Raw genomic sequence first — 22,222 nt, 5'->3', positions numbered from 1 at the left:
AAAAGGACTCCAAAATCTAAAATAAAATTGTCGGAGGAGAAGCGTAAACTTGCCAATATGCCATTTACCACACGGAGTGGCAAAGAACGGCTGAGGCCCTGGCCTATGTTCATGGCTAGTGGTTCAGCTTCACATGAGGATGGAAGCACTCAGCCTCTCGCTAGAAAACTGAAAAGACTCAAGCTGGCAAAAGCACCGCAAAGAACTGTGCGTTCTTCGAAATCCCAAATCCACAAGGAGAGTCCAATTGTGTCGGTTGCGATGCCTGACCTTCCCAACACTGGACGTGAAGAGCATGCGCCTTCCACCATTTGCACGCCCCCTGCAAGTGCTGGAAGGAGCACCCGCAGTCCAGTTCCTGATAGTCAGATTGAAGATGTCAGTGTTGAAGTACACCAGGATGAGGAGGATATGGGTGTTGCTGGCGCTGGGGAGGAAATTGACAAGGAGGATTCTGATGGTGAGGTGGTTTGTTTAAGTCAGGCACCCGGGGAGACACATGTTGTCCGTGGGAGGAATAGGGCCGTTGACATGCCTGGTGAAAATACCAAAAAAATCAGCTCTTCGGTGTGGAAGTATTTCACCAGAAATGCGGACAACATTTGTCAAGCCGTGTGTTGCCTTTGTCAAGCTGTAATAAGTAGGGGTAAGGACGTTAACCACCTCGGAACATCCTCCCTTATGCGTCACCTGCAGCGCATTCATAATAAGTCAGTGACAAGTTCAAAAACTTTGGGCGACAGCGGAAGCAGTCCACTGACCAGTAAATCCCTTCCTCTTGTAACCAAGCTCACGCAAACCACCCCACCAACTCCCTCAGTGTCAATTTCCTCCTTCCCCAGGAATGCCAATAGTCCTGCAGGCCATGTCACTGGCAATTCTGACGAGTCCTCTCCTGCCTGGGATTCCTCCGATGCATCCTTGCGTGTAACGCCTACTGCTGCTGGCGCTGCTGTTGTTGCTGCTGGGAGTCGATGGTCATCCCAGAGGGGAAGTCGTAAGCCCACTTTTACTACTTCCACCAAGCAATTGACTGTCCAACAGTCCTTTGCGAGGAAGATGAAATATCACAGCAGTCATCCTGTTGCAAAGCGGATAACTGAGGCCTTGACAACTATGTTGGTGTTAGACGTGCGTCCGGTATCCTCCGTTAGTTCACAGGGAACTAGACAATTTGTTGAGGTAGTGTGCCCCCGTTACCAAATACCATCTAGGTTCCACTTCTCTAGGCAGGCGATACCGAGAATGTACACGGACGTCAGAAAAAGACTCACCAGTGTCCTAAAAAATGCAGTTGTACCCAATGTCCACTTAACCACGGACATGTGGACAAGTGGAGCAGGGCAGGGTCAGAACTATATGACTGTGACAGCCCACTGGGTAGATGTATGGACGCCCGCCGCAAGAACAGCAGCGGCGGCACCAGTAGCAGCATCTCGCAAACGCCAACTCTTTCCTAGGCAGGCTACGCTTTGTATCACCGGTTTCCAGAATACGCACACAGCTGAAAACCTCTTACGGCAACTGAGGAAGATCATCGCGGAATGGCTTACCCCAATTGGACTCTCCTGTGGATTTGTGGCATCGGACAACGCCAGCAATATTGTGTGTGCATTAAATATGGGCAAATTCCAGCACGTCCCATGTTTTGCACATACCTTGAATTTGGTGGTGCAGAATTTTTTAAAAAACGACAGGGGCGTGCAAGAGATGCTGTCGGTGGCCAGAAGAATTGCGGGACACTTTCGGAGGACAGGCACCACGTACAGAAGACTGGAGCACCACCAAAAACGCCTGAACCTGCCCTGCCATCATCTGAAGCAAGAAGTGGTAACGAGGTGGAATTCAACCCTATATATGCTTCAGAGGTTGGAGGAGCAGCAAAAGGCCATTCAAGCCTATACAATTGAGCACGATATAGGAGGTGGAATGTACCTGTCTCAAGCGCAGTGGAGAATGATTTCAACGTTGTGCAAGGTTCTGCAACCTTTTGAACTTGCCACACGTGAAGTCAGTTCAGACACTGCCAGCCTGAGTCAGGTCATTCCCCTCATCAGGCTTTTGCAGAAGAAGCTGGAGGCATTGAAGGAGGAGCTAAAAGGGAGCGATTCCGCTAGGCATGTGGGACTTGTGGATGGAGCCCTTAATTCGCTTAACAAGGATTCACAGGTGGTCAATCTGTTGAAATCAGAGCACTACATTTTGGCCACCGTGCTCGATCCTAGATTTAAAACCTACCTTGGATCTCTCTTTCCGGCAGACACAAGTCTGCTGGGGTTCAAAGACCTGCTGGTGACAAAATTGTCAAGTCAAGCGGAACGCGACCTGTCAACATCTCCTCCTTCACATTCTCCCGCAACTGGGGGTGCGAGGAAAAGGCTCAGAATTCCGAGCCCACCCGCTGGCGGTGATGCAGGGCAGTCTGGAGCGACTGCTGATGCTGACATCTGGTCCGGACTGAAGGACCTGACAACGATTACGGACATGTCGTCTACTGTCACTGCATATGATTCTCTCCCCATTGAAAGAATGGTGGAGGATTATATGAGTGACCGCATCCAAGTAGGCACGTCAGACAGTCCGTACTTATACTGGCAGGAAAAAGAGGCAATTTGGAGGCCCTTGCACAAACTGGCTTTATTCTACCTAAGTTGCCCTCCCACAAGTGTGTACTCCGAAAGAGTGTTTAGTGCCACCGCTCACCTTGTCAGCAATCGGCGTACGAGGTTACTTCCAGAAAATGTGGAGAAGATGATGTTCATTAAAATGAATTATAATCAATTCCTCCGTGGAGACATTGACCAGCAGCAATTGCCTCCACAAAGTAGTACACAGGGAGCTGAGATGGTGGATTCCAGTGGGGACGAATTGATAATCTGTGAGGAGCGGGATGTACACGGTGATATATCGGAGGATGATGATGAGGTGGACATCTTGCCTCTGTAGAGCCAGTTTGTGCAAGGAGAGATTAATTGCTTCTTTTTCGGTGGGGGTCCAAACCAACCCGTCATTTCAGTCACAGTCGTGTGGCAGACCCTGTCACTGAAATGATGGGTTGGTTAAAGTGTGCATGTCCTGTTTATACAACATAAGGGTGGGTGGGAGGGCCCAAGGAAAATTCCATCTTGCACCTCTTTTTTCTTTCATTTTTATTTGCGTCATGTGCTGTTTGGGGAGTGTTTTTTGGAAGGGCCATCCTGCGTGCCACTGCAGTGCCACTCCTAGATGGGCCAGGTGTTTGTGTCGGCCACTAGGGTCGCTTATCTTACTCACACAGCTACCTCATTGCGCCTTTTTTTCTTCTTTGCGTCATGTGCTGTTTGGGGAGTGTTTTTTGGAAGGGCCATCCTGCGTGCCACTGCAGTGCCACTCCTAGATGGGCCAGGTGTTTGTGTCGGCCACTAGGGTCGCTTATCTTACTCACACAGCTACCTCATTGCGCCTCTTTTTTTATTTGCGTCATGTGCTGTTTGGGGAGTGTTTTTTGGAAGGGCCATCCTGCGTGCCACTGCAGTGCCACTCCTAGATGGGCCAGGTGTTTGTGTCGGCCACTAGGGTCGCTTATCTTACTCACACAGCTACATCATTGCGCCTCTTTTTTTCTTCTTTGCGTCATGTGCTGTTTGGGGAGTGTTTTTTGGAAGGGCCATCCTGCGTGACACTGCAGTGCCACTCCTAGATGGGCCAGGTGTTTGTGTCGGCCACTAGGGTCGCTTATCTTACTCACACAGCTACCTCATTGCGCCTCTTTTTTTCTTCTTTGCGTCATGTGCTGTTTGGGGAGTGTTTTTTGGAAGGGCCATCCTGCGTGACACTGCAGTGCCACTCCTAGATGGGCCAGGTGTTTGTGTCGGCCACTAGGGTCGCTTATCTTACTCACACAGCTACCTCATTGCGCCTCTTTTTTTCTTTGCGTCATGTGCTGTTTGGGGAGTGTTTTTTGGAAGGGCCATCCTGCGTGCCACTGCAGTGCCACTCCTAGATGGGCCAGGTGTTTGTGTCGGCCACTAGGGTCGCTTATCTTACTCACACAGCTACCTCATTGCGCCTCTTTTTTTCTTCTTTGCGTCATGTGCTGTTTGGGGAGTGTTTTTTGGAAGGGCCATCCTGCGTGACACTGCAGTGCCACTCCTAGATGGGCCAGGTGTTTGTGTCGGCCACTAGGGTCGCTTATCTTACTCACACAGCTACCTCATTGCGCCTCTTTTTTTCTTCTTTGCGTCATGTGCTGTTTGGGGAGTGTTTTTTGGAAGGGCCATCCTGCGTGACACTGCAGTGCCACTCCTAGATGGGCCAGGTGTTTGTGTCGGCCACTAGGGTCGCTTATCTTACTCACACAGCTACCTCATTGCGCCTCTTTTTTTCTTTGCGTCATGTGCTGTTTGGGGAGTGTTTTTTGGAAGGGCCATCCTGCGTGCCACTGCAGTGCCACTCCTAGATGGGCCAGGTGTTTGTGTCGGCCACTAGGGTCGCTTATCTTACTCACACAGCTACCTCATTGCGCCTCTTTTTTTCTTCTTTGCGTCATGTGCTGTTTGGGGAGTGTTTTTTGGAAGGGCCATCCTGCGTGACACTGCAGTGCCACTCCTAGATGGGCCAGGTGTTTGTGTCGGCCACTAGGGTCGCTTATCTTACTCACACAGCTACCTCATTGCGCCTCTTTTTTTATTCTTTGCGTCATGTGCTGTTTGGGGAGTGTTTTTTGGAAGGGCCATCCTGCGTGACACTGCAGTGCCACTCCTAGATGGGCCAGGTGTTTGTGTCGGCCACTAGGGTCGCTTAGCTTAGTCATCCAGCGACCTCGGTGCAAATTTTAGGACTAAAAATAATATTGTGAGGTGTGAGGTATTCAGAATAGACTGAAAATGAGTGGAAATTATGGTTTTTGAGGTTAATAATACTTTGGGATCAAAATGACCCCCAAATTCTATGATTTAAGCTGTTTTTTAGTGTTTTTTGAAAAAAACACCCGAATCCAAAACACACCCGAATCCGACAAAAAAAAATCGGTGAGGTTTTGCCAAAACGCGGTCGAACCCAAAACACGGCCGCGGAACCGAACCCAAAACCAAAACACAAAACCCGAAAAATTTCAAGTGCACATCTCTAATAGACACCTCCCCCACCCCCAGCACTTCTACAAACCATCACCCAACCTCCCCCTACATCGCCCCTCCCCCACACACAGCACCTCCAGACCCCCTCCTTCATCCACAGCCTCCTGCACCTGCCCCTCCACCACCAGCAGCATCTACAGACCCCATCCACACCCCCTCACGCCCCCCCCCACCCCTGGCACCCCACCCGCAGCATCCTCACACCCGCCTCTTCCCCACCGCCGCACCCCCTCCCCTGCCCCTCCCCTACCCGCCGCAGCTGCACCAACCGCGGTATCCCTGCACCGGCACCCTCCCCCACCCACCGCACCAGCACACCTGGCCCACCACAACCGCCGTAACCCCGCACCCACCCTCAGTCATCCACAGCGCCCACGGACCCTCTCCCCCATCCGTGCCATCCCCGCACCCTCCCCTAGCTACCGCACATCCACATCACCTACCCCATCCAGATCATGTACCCCACCCGCAACACCCCCGCCACTCCCACAACCACAGCACCTACCCGCCCGCATTATCTACAGACACCCTCCACATCTGCGGATCTCCCACACCTGCCCCTCCCCCACCCGCAACACCTCTGGACCACCACCCGAACCACCTCTGGACTCCCTCCCCCATCCACAGCTCCCCCGCATCCACCCCTCCCCCATCCATAACATCTACATCCCCCATCCGTGCCATCCCACACCTCCCCCACCAACAGCACTTCTGAAACCCATCACCTAAGCTCACCCCCCCTGCACCTCCAAACGCACACCCCTACATTGCCCCTCCCACACACACATCACCTCCATACCCCCTCCTTCATCCACAGTCCCCCGCACCCACCCCTCCCCCACCAACAGCAACTACACTCCCCATCCGCGCCCCCTCCCACACCCACCCCTCCACCACACGTAGCACCTCGGACACCATCCACAGCCGCTACAAGTGATTCCCTGAATCGGGCTGATCAGCCGCACGGATGGGAACCTCACTGAACCCACCCCCTTTCCAAACCCCCCAAACTTTTGTGAGTATAGTTGCTACCAATGGACATTGGATTAATTAGGAACACTAATACTGTGGCCATTATGTGTATAAGCAACACTGCTACCTGTGCCCATTGTGTATAAGTGGCGCTGCTACCTGTGCACACTGTGTGTATAAGCGGCTCTGCTACCTGTGGGCACTGTGTGTATAAGCGGCTTTGCTACCTGTGGGTATTGTGTGTATAAGCGGCTTTGCTACCTGTGGATATTGTGTGTACACGTGGCTCTGCTACCTGTGCCCATTGTGTGTATAAGCACCTCTGCTACCTGTGGGCACTGTGTATAAGCGCCTCTGCTACCTGGGGGTATTGTGTGTATAAGCGTCTCTGCTAGCTGTGGGCACTGTGTGTATAAGCGTCTCTGCCCCCTGTGGGTATTGTGTGTATAAGCGGTTCTGCTACCTGTGGGTAATGTGTGTACATGTGGCTCTGCTACCTGTGCCCATTGTGTGTATAAGCCCCTCTGCTACCTGTGGTCACTGTGTGTAAATGCGGCTCTGCTACCTGTGGGTATTGTGTGTATAAGCGCCTCTGCTACCTGTGGGCACTGTGTGTATAAGCGCCTCTGCTACCTGGGGGTATTGTGTGTATAAGCGGCTCTGCTACCTGTGGGCACTGTGTGTATAAGCGCCTCTGCCCCCTGTGGGTATTGTGTGTATAAGCGGTTCTGCTACCTGTGGGTAATGTGTGTATAAGCGGCTCTGCTACCTGTGGGTATTGTGTGTATAAGCGGTTCTGCTACCTGTGGGTATTGTGTGTATAAGCGGCTCTGCTACCTGTGGGCACCGTGTGTATAAGCGCCTCTGCCCCCTGTGGGTATTGTGTGTATAAGCGGCTCTGCTACCTGTGGCCACTGTGTGTATAAGCGGCTCTGCTACCTGTGGGTATTGAGTGTATAAGCGGCTCTGCTACCTGTGGCCATTGTGTGTATAAGCGGCTCTGCTACCTGTGGCCACTGTGTGTATAAGCGGCTCTGCTACCTGTGGGTATTGAGTGTATAAGCGGCTCTGCTACCTGTGGCCATTGTGTGTATAAGCGTCTCTGCTACCTGTGGGCACTGTGTGTATAAGCGGCTCTGCTACCTGTGGGTATTGTGTGTATAAGCGCCTCTGCTACCTGTGGGCACTGTGTGTATAAGCGCCTCTGCTACCTGGGGGTATTGTGTGTATAAGCGGCTCTGCTACCTGTGGGCACTGTGTGTATAAGCGCCTCTGCCCCCTTTGGGTATTGTGTGTATAAGCGGTACTGCTACCTGTGGGTAATGTGTGTATAAGCGGCTCAGCTACCTGTGGGTATTGTGTGTATAAGCGGTTCTGCTACCTGTGGGTATTGTGTGTATAAGCGGCTCTGCTACCTGTGGCCATTGTGTGTATAAGCGGCTCTGCTACCTGTAGCCACTGTGTGTATAAGCGCCTCTGCTACCTGTGGGTATTGTGTGTATAAGCGGCTCTGCTACCTGTGGGTATTGTGTGTATAAGCGGCTCTGCTATCTGTGGCCATTGTGTGTATAAGCGGCTCTGCTACCTGTGGCCACAGCACCTTGGTATCTTATCTACAGTGCATTGCTGTTACTCATCTGGTACTTCATAATGCAGACAACTAGCAGTATATACTACACTATGTTATTCATTGTGCCCTGTGGCCACTCTGCACGCCCTCACAAAGGCCTACGCCCCCTTGACAATCGCACGCCCTCCCCCCTTACAATATTTACCCACTGCCATAAAAAAAAATCAGGTAATACTCCATGTAATAACAATTATAGCACAGCTGAAGCCCGTGCAGGGGATAATGGGACGTAGCCTCTTGCAACGGTATTTTCTCTCTAACCCCTTGCCTCTCTTTATCCTCTCCCTACCACCCTGACTCTCCCTATCCTTTACCGATCGCACAGCGTTTCTGTACATTCCCTTTCTCCCCCCCTACGCCTCTCTATCTTATCTCAACCGGACACCATTTCTGTATGCCCTCTATACTGCCCTGCGTTTCTGATTCTGTTATCTACCGCCCTGCGTATGTTCAAAGCCGTGCAGAGGTCAACGGGGCGTAGCCCCTAACGACGGTGTGAAGAGCGCCCGTAGGGCGCGATGAATCGCCTAGTCTGATTATATGTAGATAGACTAAATATATCAAAACATACAGAGTACACTGTATGTTTTGAATTGAAATAAATCATGAGGTATTTCTTTGTGTATTGCCTCTGTAATGTGTTGAGAATGTTATATTTGGTTTACTTTTCTCTTGTCCTATAGGATAGTTAAGGGAGGAGTTGGTGGAGTCTTGGCTGATGCTCGGCAGATTTACTACCTCTCTGATCTGGTTCACCCTCCCTATATCTATGTTGTGTGTGTGAATTTACTGCATTGGTTCAGCTCACTCAGATGGAGAACACAAGCAACAAGAATGTGGAATAATACCAGGGGGATTCCCATATAATAGGCTTTTCTTTAAGAAGTCATAGTGCTGTGTCTGCAGTCACAGCATAATAAAAAAAGAACATTTTTTTTTTTTTTTTTTTTTAAATAGCCAAGGTGGTTTTAAAAAAAACAAGCAAACAAAACATTTGGTGTAAACCATTTGTATTAAACTAGCTAACTCTGATTGTAGGGATACTTTGAAAGGTTTGTAGTCTAAGAGAATTATGTAGACTTAGAGAGCCCATAAGGACCAGATTAAGAGCAGATGGATCCACTTCATCTCATTAGCGGTTCTGCTCATGTTCTGGAGCGCTGCATTTACAGTGACATTTTTAAAATTCTATTTGCTCCATTTGTTTTGCAATTAACAATACTAAATCTGTTGCCTTGACTATTTATTTATTGGGCATCATAAACAGCAGTGAAGAATTTTCCTTCTTTCTATCACTATTTTCCTTATAAAGCGTTGACGTATCATGCAGCTCTGTGCACTGGGAGAATCATAAAACAACTAAATTACATACAGTGACATGAAACAGAAGATGAAGATGACTCTGGCCAGCTAAGCTTACAATCTGAGATCTGTGGGGAACACTTAAGCTAGTACAATAAAAATTGTAGCTGCTGGTGGGGAAAATGTGCGTGTGTGTGTGTGTGTGTGTGTGTGTGTGTGTGTGTGTGTGCGTGTGCGTGCGTGCGCTATTATTATTATTATTATCCTTTATTTATATGGTGCCACAAGGGATCCGCAGCGCCCATTACACAGTACATAATCACATGAGCAAACAAGAAAACAGCACTTACAGCACAAGACAATATAGGGCAGGTATAGAAAACCCGGGGTTAGGTGCCATCAAAGGGAGTATGGAGTATAAGATAGTGTAAGTAAGAAAAGGAAAGGCACATGAGGAAAGAAGTCCCTGCTCTTGTGAGCTTACAATCTAAAAGGTGAGGGGCTGACAGGCCAGGGTGACACAGAAGGGGTAGACAGTGAGCATAGACAAGAAGGTTAGGATGAGATTTGGCTGGGTTTGGTGAAGAAATGGGTCTTGAGAGCCCGTTTGAAGTTTTGTAGAGAGGTGGAGAGTCTGAGAGGGAGAGGAAGGGAATTCCTGAGAAATGGAGAAGCACGTGCAAAATTTTGTAGGTAGGAGTGGGAGGAGGTGATCAGTTGGAAGGAGAGTCGGCGTGCATTAGCAGAGCGAAGAGGATGGGTAGGAGAGTAAAGAGAGATAAGGTCAGAGATGTAAGAGGGAGATGTAAGAGTGTGTGTGTGTGTGTGTGTGTGTGTGTGTGTGTGTGTGTGTGTGTGTGTGTGTGTGTGTGTGTGTTATCAGTCTATAATAATCGTGCAGCCACTGGCATGTCTGTACAGCTACACCGCTGGAGGAAGGAGACACAAAACCAGAACCAATCACCAGTGCCGTAACTAGGTATTTTGGCGCTGTGTGCAAGAAATGGCATTGGCGCCCCCCCCCCCCCCCCCACGCAAGACAGGAGCAGTGCGCGCCGCAGGCGTGCAAAAAATATATAGGGGCGTGGCTTCAAGGGGAAGGGGCGTGGCCACAAAATAATGCCAATTCATACTACGGTGCATAGTAGTCTCCATTATTCAAATTATGCTGCACAGTAGAGCCACTACACCGGGTAGAGCCCCTTTTTACACATTACGGCAGACAGCGTCCCCTTTTTACACATTACGGCAGACAGCGTCCCCCTTTTTACAGATTACGGCAGACAGCATCCCCCTTATTACACATTACGGCAGACAACGTCCCCCTTATTACACATTACGGCAGACAGCGTTCCCCTTTTTACACATTACGGCAGACAACGTCCCCCTTATTACACATTACGGCAGACAGCGTCCCCCTTATTACACATTACGGCAGACAGCGTCCCCTTTTTGTACACATTATGGCAGACAGCGTCCCCCTTTTTACACATTGCGGCAGCCAGTCCCCCTTTTTACGCAGCCAGTCCCCCTTTTTACACATTGCGGCAGCCAGTCCCCCTTTTTACACATTGCGGCAGCCAGTCCCCCTTTTGACACATTGCGGCAGACAGACACCAGAGAGAGAGAGAGAGAGAGAGAAAAAGAGACAGAAGGGGAGAGAGAAAGAGAGAGAGACAGAAAGAGAGAGAGCTATATACTTACCATCTCTCAGGCTCCTCGTGCTGGCAGAGATCCCGGGCAGCCGCAGTGGAGAATGCTTGGATGAGGGAACCGCATCCCAGCATTCACAGCAGCGCTGGGCAGCCAGTACAGAAGGAGAGGGGAGTGCTGCAGCGGCGCTGCTATCAATGACATAGCGCTGCTGCGGCTCAAGTCCCCCTCCCTCCTCCTCCTTCTCTGCCTCCGGCGCTGCTCTCCCTCCAGCGCGGCGCACGGCACCCAGCAGAGGCGGCATGTAATGAGTCAATTTGACTCATGATAATGCTGATTATCTAACAGGAACAAAAAGCTATACCTTACACACACTTAGAATACACTTTACCATGGAGCCGCTGCGGCCGCTAAACTTAGTACACACGCTAAGTACTTTATATACTGTTTGCGTACGGAGTCCCGTATCACTGTACGGACTTAGCGTACAAACGCCGCGCTGGGGGTACAAAGTACACACAGCGCGCGCACACCCAGAGATACACTTTAAACCTTTACAGTAATGCAATGCAATTCTATTACACTTTAAACCTTATGCAGCAATACAGTGTGATGCTATTACACTTTAAACCTTATGCAGCAATACAGTGTGATGCTATTACACTTTAAACCTTATGCAGCAATACAGTGTGATGCTATTACACTTTAAACCTTAGCAGGGAAAGAAATACACGACACCAGTCTGTAGTTAAACCACTGGGTTCCGACACCACAGCGTAATACATACTTGCCTACTCTCCCGGAATGGCCGGGAGGCTCCCGAAAATCGGGTGACCCTCCCGGCCCCCCGGAAGAGCAGGCAAGTCTCCCGATTTGACGGGGTCCCCCCTGCCCGTCCGCCCACTTTGTGTGTAAAGTGGGCGGTCCGGGCAGACGATGATGCGATTCTTGCTGAATCGCGTCATCGTAGCCACGCCCCCTGCATTGTAATGCCGGTGATCGCGGCATTACAGAGCGGGGGCGTGGCTTAAAGAAGGCATAATCGTAACCACGCCCCCGTCCCGCCCTTGCTCCACCCCCGTACTGCCTCCGGACCACCCCCTCCATTCGTCAAAGTGCTCCAGGCCCGCCTGTTGAGCCGACCTGGCTGCTCTCTCCCGCAGAGAGCAGCCAGAATGTCGGTAAGTATGGCGTAATATTGCTGAAAGGGGGTTTACAATACAAATCATACACTACAATACAAGACAATATAACAGAATAATGGCTACAGTCAATGCTACATACGTGAGTGGATTCGCTTGCGCAACCCGGCCGGTCCCCGGTCATCTGATAGATAACTTTGTGAGTCTTGTGCCAGGCCAGGCTGCAGCAGGCTTTATTTATACAATTCTTCCAAAAGCAATACAATGGATACTGTAATCCCTTTGTCCATTGGACACAGGAATGCACTTTTACAGTACAGGAGAGGTCATAGGTCGATTTGAAAAGGTAGGCGATGTCTTTCCCAACTGCTCTTGTGGGTGGTCTCCTCTGGATTCCCGCCGCATACATAATGTACAGTAAATACAGTTTATATCTATATTCTGCTTCTGCACCTAACTATCCGCAGGAACATGCGATCTTCCGCAAACCAACGCCGGAATGTTACCCTTAAAATACCCTACAGCTGGATACCAAACACCACCTTATAACCTTAGTCTGTCCCCTCCTATCCTGTAAAGGTGAATCCCTTTGTTCTGGAATCATTTAAACTGTTGATACTTGCTGATGTGGTGCAGGGGGACTATGTGTACAATGTGCACTATTTGGATTAAATATGTAATGTTTTGATAGCTCTCCATGCGTTCACAAACTCTACCGTAAATACCCATACCACGCGCAGGACCGCGGGAGCGACCATACGCAAATTGCGAGTATGTGCACGCACGACAGAACAAGTGCACGCGCAGAGGGCATGTGTGTGTAGTTTGTACATGATGTGTGTTCTGCAATATTTTTTGACTTTGACACTCATTACATGCCGCTCGCCGTGCGCCCTCAGTGTAACTGCACTGTGTGCCAGGCACACCTGGCACATAGGTAGTTACGGCGCTGCCAATCACCATACAAACCTTACAACACCCAGCAGATCCAGAACTGTCCTTCATTTCTAAGTGTTCTAACATTCAGCTTCTTCTGATGGAAAGAACTGTGGATTGGCATTTTCATAGAGGCGCTAGGTATAGTCATGGGCCTTATGCTGCAAATATAATCTACCTGTCAGCTCTTTAGGGTTCATATGTGTAAGTATTGGGTTGTTGGTTCCCATAGCAGGAACAGGCTTTAGTGAAAAGATGAACCATACCTTTAAATACATTGCGTAAATTTGAGGATTAAGGGGGGGGATTCAGGCCTGATACACTGGCGTATCTATAATGGGTGCAGTGTGTGCGGTGAACTGGCCCCTGGGTCCAGAGGGGGCCCACACCGCACCCATTTCTTTTATACTTACCTTTCCGGCGTCCATCGGCGACTGTGTGTGGGCCCCCTCCTCTCCCGTAGCCGTCACCGCTGCTGCTAGCACACTGAGCGCTAGAGACTCTGGCGCGGCGGCCATTTTTCGGAGTTCTGCGCATGCGCTCTAGACTCTGGCACTGTGCCAGAGTCTCAGAGCTGAGAGTGTTAGCAGCGGCGGTGACGGCTAGAGGAGAGGAGGGGGCCCACACACGGAGTCTGCACACGGGTCCCCTCCTCTCTAGAAACACTGCTGGCCTGATCGCTGCTTTTTGCACAGCAGGCGATTGACGATTAATATTTTCATCAGCGACCTAACAGTAGGTCTAGAGAGCATGGTGTCAATTTTCGCAGATGATACCAAATTGTGTAAGGTTATAAATATGGAGGGGGATGCTGAGTCTCTTCAGAATGACTTAACTAAACTGGAAACATGGGCAGCAAAATGGAGAATGAGATTCAACACAGACAAGTGTAAGGTAATGCACTGTGGGGGCAAGACCAGAAATTACACCTACATACTAAATGGGGTAATATTAGGGGATTCTGTACCGGAAAAAGACTTAGGGGTTCACATAGATAACAAATTAAGCAGCAGTACCCAAAGTAGGAGTGCAGCATAGAAGGCTAATAAGATATTAGCATACATAAAACGGGGAATTGATGCTAAGGACGAGGGGTGTGTGGTATGGTATGCCAGCAGCCGGGCTCCCGGCGACCAGCATACCGGCGCCGGGAGCCCGACCGCCGACATACCGACAGCGTGGCGAGCGCAAATGAGCCCCTTGCGGGCTCGCCACGCTACGCGCGCCACGCTATTTATTCTCCCTCCAGGGGGGTCGTGGACCCCCACGAGGGAGAATAAGTGTCGGTATGCTGGCTGTCGGGATTCTGGCGCCGGTATACTGTGCGCCGGGATCCCGACAGTCGGCATACTGAAGACCACCCGGACGAGAGTATTATACTCCCATTATATAAATCACTAGTGAGGTCACATCTTGAATACTGTGTGAAATGTTGGGCACCATATTACAAAAAGGATATCATGGAGCTAGAAAAGGTTCAGAGGCGGGCGACCAAACTAATCAAGGGCATGCAGAAGCTGGAATACGAGGAAAGGCTTGCAAGGCTAGGCATGTTTACATTGGAAAAGAGGAGACTAAGAGGGGACATGATCAACATCTACAAATATATAAGGAGTCAATACACAGAGCTCGGGAGGGACCTGTTTTCTATAAGATCAGCACAGAGGACACGTGGTCACTCGCTTAGGTTAGAGGAGAGGAGTTTCCGCACATTGAGGCGAAAAGGTTTTTTCACAGTAAGGACAATACGTGTTTAGAATTCCCTGCCTGAGAGAGTAGTAACTGCGGACTCAGTCAACACCTTTAAGAATGGGTTAGATAAATTCCTATTGGATAAAGATATTCAGGGTTATGGTGCGTAGGCACGCATTATAGTTAATTTAACTAGTCCTAACATAAAAATAACTAGTCCTATAATAAGACTGCATAGGAGACCACAAATAGGTTGAACTCGATGGACAATTGTCTTTTTTCAACCTTAGTTACTATGTTACTAACTGCGCATGCGTATGCACCGCAATGCGCACGCGCATCAGCAAACAACAGGCACTGACGGTCAGCGACAGGATGGTGCGAAAATTGTAATCGCACAGCCATTCGCATGCTGACTGACAGGAAGAGGACGTTTGTGGGTAATAACTGAGTGTTTTCTGTGAGTGTCAGGTAAAACGCAGGCGTTCCCAAGCGTTTTCAGGGCGGGTGTGTGACGTCAGCTCTGGCCCTGATCAGCCCGTTCTGATCGCACTGTAGGAGCAAGTCCTGGGCTGCGCACACACTGCACACACTGGTAACCATTCACTGGTGAGTGAGGTGCGAACGGATTTGCATCTGTCCGCTGACTGAGGGATTTTTGCAGCTCGGCGTACACATGCGTTCGCACACTTGCACGGCGAATATACACTCCCCTTGGGCGACGACTATCTGATTGCAGAACTACAAGTTTAGCAACCCAGTGATCAGGTCTGAATTAGGCCCTAAGATTGTTGTATCCATGGTTTGCCAGGGCAAGAGAAGGCCATCGTCAAAGAGCTAGGGGTCAAATCCAGGGAATGTATTGTAGTTATCTGAAACCCGGGAGCCTAAAAGATGAAAAGGATAGTCATAAGAGAGCCGAGGTAAAACACAGAAGGTTGCCATATAACAGTGATGTCAAGGAGGTTCAGGGACACAGGAGGCTTCTTTTAGAGAACTGGAACTGAAGTCAGAAACCTCAGGTCCTGGCAACTCATTATCAGTAGGTCAGTACTTCAATCTTTGATGATGATAAAATGTAAAGCACAGCGGTGCTACCTGAGACTGTGGCTCATTGTATACTGTAGAGTCTACACTACAAGACCAGAATGTATGTACATTAGTCCAGCAGCACTAGTTTCCTGGTGATGTCGGCCGTACAAGGAATCCTGGGCCTGCAGCAGTGGAGTGACCACTTCATGCCAAGAAAAGAGACAGGACTTTAAACAGTGACCCCTGCATGCTTAAAGTGAGGCTTGGGCTTGTGGTAGAATTCTGACATTGTGTTATACTCTGTGGTGGAAGGCTTTGGGATAACTTTAACACTTTATTTATCACTTTTTTACTTTTTATTTATTAACAGTTTCTTATGTAGCGCAGCAAATTCCGTTGCGCTTTACAATTGGAAATAACAATGATATAACAAAACTGGGTAATAACAAACAGTGATAGCGGTAGGAAGGCCCTGCTCGCAAGCTTACAATCTATAGGGAAATAGGCATGTACTGTATACACAAGGATAGGTGCTATCTATTGCATAGTTGTCCACCAGATTGCAAAGGTTCTTGGTGGGCTGTATGATATGGTCACACAGCAATGATGAACCGGGGTCGGGAGGAAGGGAAAGTGAAGAATGAGAAGACATGTGAGGATATGTGTGGACTGTGCAGAGTGGATGCAATTTGATAGGAAGGTTTATGAAAGTTATGTGGGCGGTTCTGGAATTTGATAGGCTTGCCTGAAGAGGTGAGTTTTCAGGGAATGCTTGAAGGTTTGGAGACTAGAGGAGAGTGTTATTGTGCGTGGTAAGGCATTCCACAGAGTGGGGGCAGCCTGATGAAAGTCCTGCAATCGTGAGTGGGAGCGAGTAATGAGTGTGGATGAGAGACGTAGAAGATCTAGAAGAGGTCGGGTTGGGAGATATTTTGAGATAAGCGAAGTGATGTACGTTGCTGTAGTTAGGTTAATGGCCTTGTGTGTAAGTCAGTGGTACCCAAACTGTGTGCCGTGGCTCCCTGGGGTGCCTCAGAACACTTGCAGGGGTGCCCTGGGTTGGTGGTCCAGGACCAATCAAAATTATTTCTGGTCAATGTAATAGGCAAAACCAGTGCTGGTGGCTGCCAATCATAAAATATGTGGACAAACAGAAGCAAATCTTGTTTCTCCTCACATAATGGAAACTAAAGATGACATATAAACACAATCTTTGAATAAATATTTATTACAAAATTTCTCGCTAAGAATTTTTTGGCCTAGGGGTGCCATGAATAAAATGCTGATACTCTAGGGTGCCATGATTCCAAAACGTTTGGGAACCACTGGTGTAAGTAAAAGTATTTTATATTGAATATGGCAGAATACAGGTAACCAATGGAGGGACTGACAGAGCGGATCTGCAGACGATGAGCGTCTAGCGAGGAAGATTAGCCTCGCCGCTGCATTCACAATGGATTGTAGTGGTGAGAGTCTCGTTTTGGGAAGACCAGTTAGGAGACTATTACAATAATCAATGCGGGAGATAATGAGAGCGTGGATTAGAGTTTTAGCAGTGTCTTGTGTAAGGTATGGTCGTATTTTGGATATGTTTTTCAGATGCATGTAACATGATCTTGAGACAGATTGAATGTGGGGAACAAAGGACAGATCAGAGTCAAGGATGACACCTAGGCAGCGAGCTTGTGGGGTAGGGTAGAAAGTTGAGTTTTCAACAGTGATAGAGATATCAGGTTGGTACCTACTATTGGCCGGTGGAAATATAATTAACTCTGTCTTTGAAATATTAAGTTGGAGGTGGCGAGATGTCATCCAGGATGAGATGACAGAAAGGCATTCAGTGACACGGTCCAGTACAGATAGGGACAAGTCAGGGGAGGATAGGTAGATTTGAGTATCATCTGCGTACAGATAATACTGAAATCCAAAAGAGCTGATTAGTTTACCAAGAGATGAGGTATAGATAGAGAAAAGCAGAGGACCCAAGACTGAGCCTTGTGGTACTCCAACTGAAAGAGGTAGCGAAGAGGAGGTAGATTTAGAGAAGCGAACACTGAAGGAGCGATTAGATAGGTAGGAGAGGAACCAAGAAAGGGCTGTGTCTTTAAGACCTAGGGATTGTAGTGTCTGTATGAGAAGAGAGTGGTCAACAGTGTCAAAGGCAGCAGATAGATTTAGAAGAATAAGTAGGGAGTAATGGCCTTTAGACTTCGTAGTGACCAAATCATTAACCACTTTAGTCAGTGCTGTCTCTGTGGAGTGTTGGGAACGGAAGCCTGACTGAAGTGGGTCCAATAAAGTGTATGAGTTAAGAAAGTGTGTGAGTCGAGTGTAGGCAAGTTTCTCAAGTAGCGTAGAGAGACAAAGGAGCTGAGAGATAGGGCGGTAGTTTGAGAGAGCGTTATGGTCAGAAATTTTGTTTTTTTAAATGGAAGTTTTCAAAGTGTTTAACCTTTTTTTAATATACAGTATACGCCAGAAAAGCAATGAAGTTATCTGTAAGATCATATGTTGATGATTCCCACTCTGTCTTTCAGGAACTTGAAGTTTCTGATCGCTGCAGCGATATTCTGTGGTAAGTCCTCGAGTGTCTTTATTATTATCTACTAGTTGAAAGCCTGTGAAAATGACGGACACCATAAGCAGCATTCCCAGGGTCAGTTTCTTCCAGATAAGGGATTTATTCCAAACATCAATTCAGAACAAGTAATAAAGTATAAAACCCACACATAGAACTCTCCATAATGGTAATCACTGGCGTTTCTATAATGGGTGCAGTGTGTGTGGTGCACACGGGCCCCTAAGTCCAGAGGGGGCCCCCACAGCACACACTGCACCCATTTGTAAAATAATCACCCCTCCGAAGTCCAGCGCCGGCGTCCGCAACGCCGTTAGAACACAATGAAAATGGCTCAGCTGCCATTTTCACGGAGTTCTGCGCATGCGCAGTAGAGAAATCTAAGGGAAAATGGCCGCCGTGCCATTTTCCCAGAGATCTGCGCATGCGCAGTAGAGTCTGAGCCCTCTAGTGCTCAGACTCTATGGCGCTCCGGGCAGAGAGGAGGGGGCCCAACGGAGGAGACTGAACACACGGGCCTCCTCCTCTCTTAAAACGCCCCTGATGGTAATGGATCACTGCCAAACCTCCCCCTTCTGATGTGGTGAGATACATGTTGGCCATAAATGGGGACTCTCTATGAATGTGGCCTTACCTGTGTCCATCTGGTTAAGGCATTCCCAACTCTGCTCATTCCGGGGGAGAAGGAGGAGGTTTTATACATTCTTCTTGCCCTATAGTGGGATAGGGATGGCCATCGATTGTTGCCATCCATGGCACCATCAGTGATATCCATCAATGGCACTTGAACCATCTATGGCGAACCATCGATGGTATGCACCACTCAATAAAGGAGCTGGCCAGGCCGCAGGCCAATCAAAAAACGGGTGCGGGGCTTAGTGGGTGTCGGGGGCAGAGCTATGCTCCGTGTTCCAGCACCTTGCAAAAAAAATATATACATTTAGGCTGTGACATCGATGGAGAGAAACCATCTGGTTATCTCCCATCGATGGCAAAAAAGTTATACTTCGGCCATAAACCATCGATGAGTTGGAATCATCGATGGTCGATGGCCATCCCTATAGTGCGATCTTTGTATTTAAATGAATTTCTAAAAAAGAGAAGCTTCAGAGATTAAGTAGAAAAGAACCGAAGCATAGAACGCCACTTTCCATAATTAACCATGTGGCCAGACTATAATCAAAGCGTTTTCTCTATCACTGTGATGTTGGTAGGTGTTCCAGCTGGGATGCGGGACACCCTTCAGAATGTCGATGCTGGAATCTCGACAGGGTCATGAGACCAAAGCCGGAATCCCAACAGTCGGCATTACGACCATAAGTATAGCGGGTGGGTTTGGCTTAGGGCCGGAGGAGGAGGAGGGGGTAGGTTTGGGCGCCACCTGGGAGGTTAGGGTTAGGCTATGGGAAGGAAGGGTTAGGGGGTAGAGGATAACATACTTACCTTGCCCCGTCAGGATTTCAACGATTGGGATGCCGATGTTGATATTGTGACCACTGCCGACGGCATCACATCCACCGGTCAAACATACTGAACCCTTCCAGTCTATACATGCAGTAAAACATGTTTAAAGCTTTAGGAGAACAGAGGCACAACGTGGGGTTATCCAAGCACTTGTGCATATTCAGGGAGACCTCTGTCCCGGCCGGACTGACTGCCACTTGCAGCTGATGGTTGGAGCAGTTATAATAGGGAAAAAGATTCTGCATGCTATCCATCTGCCTGCACCTGCAGCCCCGTACCAGTGTGATACTGCATTACTCAGCTCCTAGAGTGGCAGACTGCTCTCCATAGCTGACAGTCAGAGCCTTACAATAGGGCATCAGACGTACAGGGGCAAATCCAATTGGGCGCAAAATAATAGGAACACCCTGCAGCACGTGGTTTCTCCTATTTAATTGAAGGGGAGAAAATTATTAGTTTGGAATCAATATCCTTTACTTGGAAGAATTCGGTGAGGCTACAGATGCTCATTTGTCTGCTGAGTGAATACACACGGGGGGGTAATTCAGACCTAATCGCTAGGCTGCGTTTTCGCTCAGCGGGCGATCAGGTCTGAACCGCGCATGCGTATGCACCGCAATTCGCAGGCGCAACGGTCCGCAGCGACGGGGAGCGCCGGGCAGCGACGGGATGGTGCGAATAATCCGAACGCACCGACGATCGCAAGAAGATTGACAGGAAGAGGGTGTTTTTGTGGGTGGCAACTGACCGTTTCTAGGGAGTGTCCGGAAAAACGGAGGAGGACTCAGCGTTTTGTGGCAGGATTCGTGACGTCAGCTCCGGCCCCGATCATCGCAGCGGCTGAGTAAGTCCTGGGCTGCGCAGAGACTGCACAAAGTGATGTTTGTGCAGCTCTCCTGCACATGCGATCGCACACCTGCACAGCAATTACACATTCCCTCTGTAGGCGGTGACTACCTGATCGCAGGGATGCAAAAAAAACGCACCCTAGCGATCAGGTCTGAATTACCCCCATAGTGTGGAAGTGCAACCAATGAGAAAGATAAAGCACCTTTTGAGGAACGTCTATACCTGTTCCCAGGTGAACGTGTTTCTATGAGGGGAAGTTTTCCTGATATACAGGGCGGGATGTACTAAAGGAAAGATGCGGTAAACCCCGCGAAAACGGGGGTTTTACCGCATTTTCAAATGTACTAAGACCCTACCGCCGCGTTTTCGCCGTCCAGGGTATCACCATCTCTGGATGGCGATACCCTATAGAAGCCTATGGGCTTCGTATCACCGACCGCCGCAATCCACCGCCTCCGCCGCCCCCGCCACAGACGCCGACCCTACTCCCCCCAACCCCCAGCATACCTTCCCCCAGGCAGCCCTGGTACCGGAAGGTAGTTTCCTCCTCCCCCTAGCAACGCAGCCGGAGGTCCTTCCAACTGCAGGGGGGAGGAGGAGGCGACGGGGGCAGCCTGCTGCTGCTTCCTGGCGTGTAGGCAGTGTGGAGACCCCTGGGAGGTGACGGAGACCACCCGCAGACCACCTCACAGGTATCGCAGGGGGCCTCCGTCACCGCATTGCGATATTGATCGCATATGTTAGTACATATGCGATCAACATCGCTGCGATAAGCGGCGAGGGGCGTCGATGTATCTTAATACATCCCGCCCACAATGTCCAAAATACAGCCAGCAGGATTCAGGGTGGCCATACCATTAAACTATACCGTTATGCGAATGTATCCCACCTACAGTATATTAGGTGAGTCCGTGGAGGAAATATTCACTCATCTGTTTAGAGTGTATACTGAATTAACAGACCCTTCTGTTCTTTTCTTGTTCCCTGAGAATCCTGGACGTCACACAGAAAAGGCATCAGGATAGACAGCGGGACAGCACTTATGGTCCTCAAGGCACGCCAACGGTCCGTGTTCTAGGTATTTCCATGGCTCACCACAGATGGGTGAATCAAATTATCTGAGGTGCTAATTAATTACACACAATGCAATATTTCTACAGATATGGACTATATAGCATATTGCACCGTGTGTAAACGCCTTGCGATGCCGATGCGCCGTCCTGTTGGATCAGCATCGCAAGGAAAAATAGTGTGTGCAGGCAGGGTCGATATTGACTACAGTATATCGGAGGTTCATGCCTCCGCACACAATATAGTCAATATCGACTGTCGCACCATGTGTATGCGGCATAAGTCACCTGTGGCCAAGCATGGATAAACTTAAATCCTGGACCGTTGGGGTACCTTGAACAGGGGCAAACGCAGGATTTTTAGGTGGGGGAGGGGGGTTCCATTATATATATATATATATATACTAGGTGCTTCATCGCGCCCTACGGGCGCTCTTCACACCGTCGCAAGGGGCTACCCTTGCATGCCTTCCTGGGGTTCAATATTTGTATTATATGGAGTATTACCTGCATTCCTTTGTTAGTGGTTAAATATTGCACAATGAAAGGGCATGCGATGGTGAAGGAGGCGCAGCCCCTTGCGACGGCGTGAACAGCACTTGCAGGGCACGATGTACAGAATGTAGCGGGTGCGGGGGGGGGGACTGCGGATGGTGTCTGTAGATGCTGCGGGTGGAGGGGGGGCGGAAGTGAGGGTTGGGTCCGGATGGGGAAGGGTCGGGAGGTGCTACGGGTGGGGAAGGGGCAGAAGAGTGGGGGATGCAGATGGGGGAGGGGTCCGGAGG

At 49.4% G+C, this 22,222-nt stretch overlaps 1 protein-coding gene across 4 annotated transcripts in view; it reads left to right on the top strand.

Moving 5' to 3' along the window:
* LOC134957356 (uncharacterized) overlaps positions 1–22,222 on the top strand; it is a 56,291-nt gene that overhangs the window by 15,835 nt on the left and 18,234 nt on the right. For all 4 annotated transcript variants that reach the window (XM_063939186.1, XM_063939185.1, XM_063939188.1 and 1 more), the window contains one exon: positions 18,014–18,051. In XM_063939186.1, the coding sequence (XP_063795256.1) occupies positions 18,014–18,051 (38 nt within the window). The remainder of the gene's footprint in view (positions 1–18,013; positions 18,052–22,222) is intronic.

Source organism: Pseudophryne corroboree, chromosome 9, assembly GCF_028390025.1.
Source record: "Pseudophryne corroboree isolate aPseCor3 chromosome 9, aPseCor3.hap2, whole genome shotgun sequence".
Lineage (NCBI taxonomy): Eukaryota > Metazoa > Chordata > Amphibia > Anura > Myobatrachidae > Pseudophryne > Pseudophryne corroboree.
The sequence above is the reverse complement of the archived record's forward strand: the minus strand, read 5'-3'. Positions and strand labels throughout refer to the sequence as shown.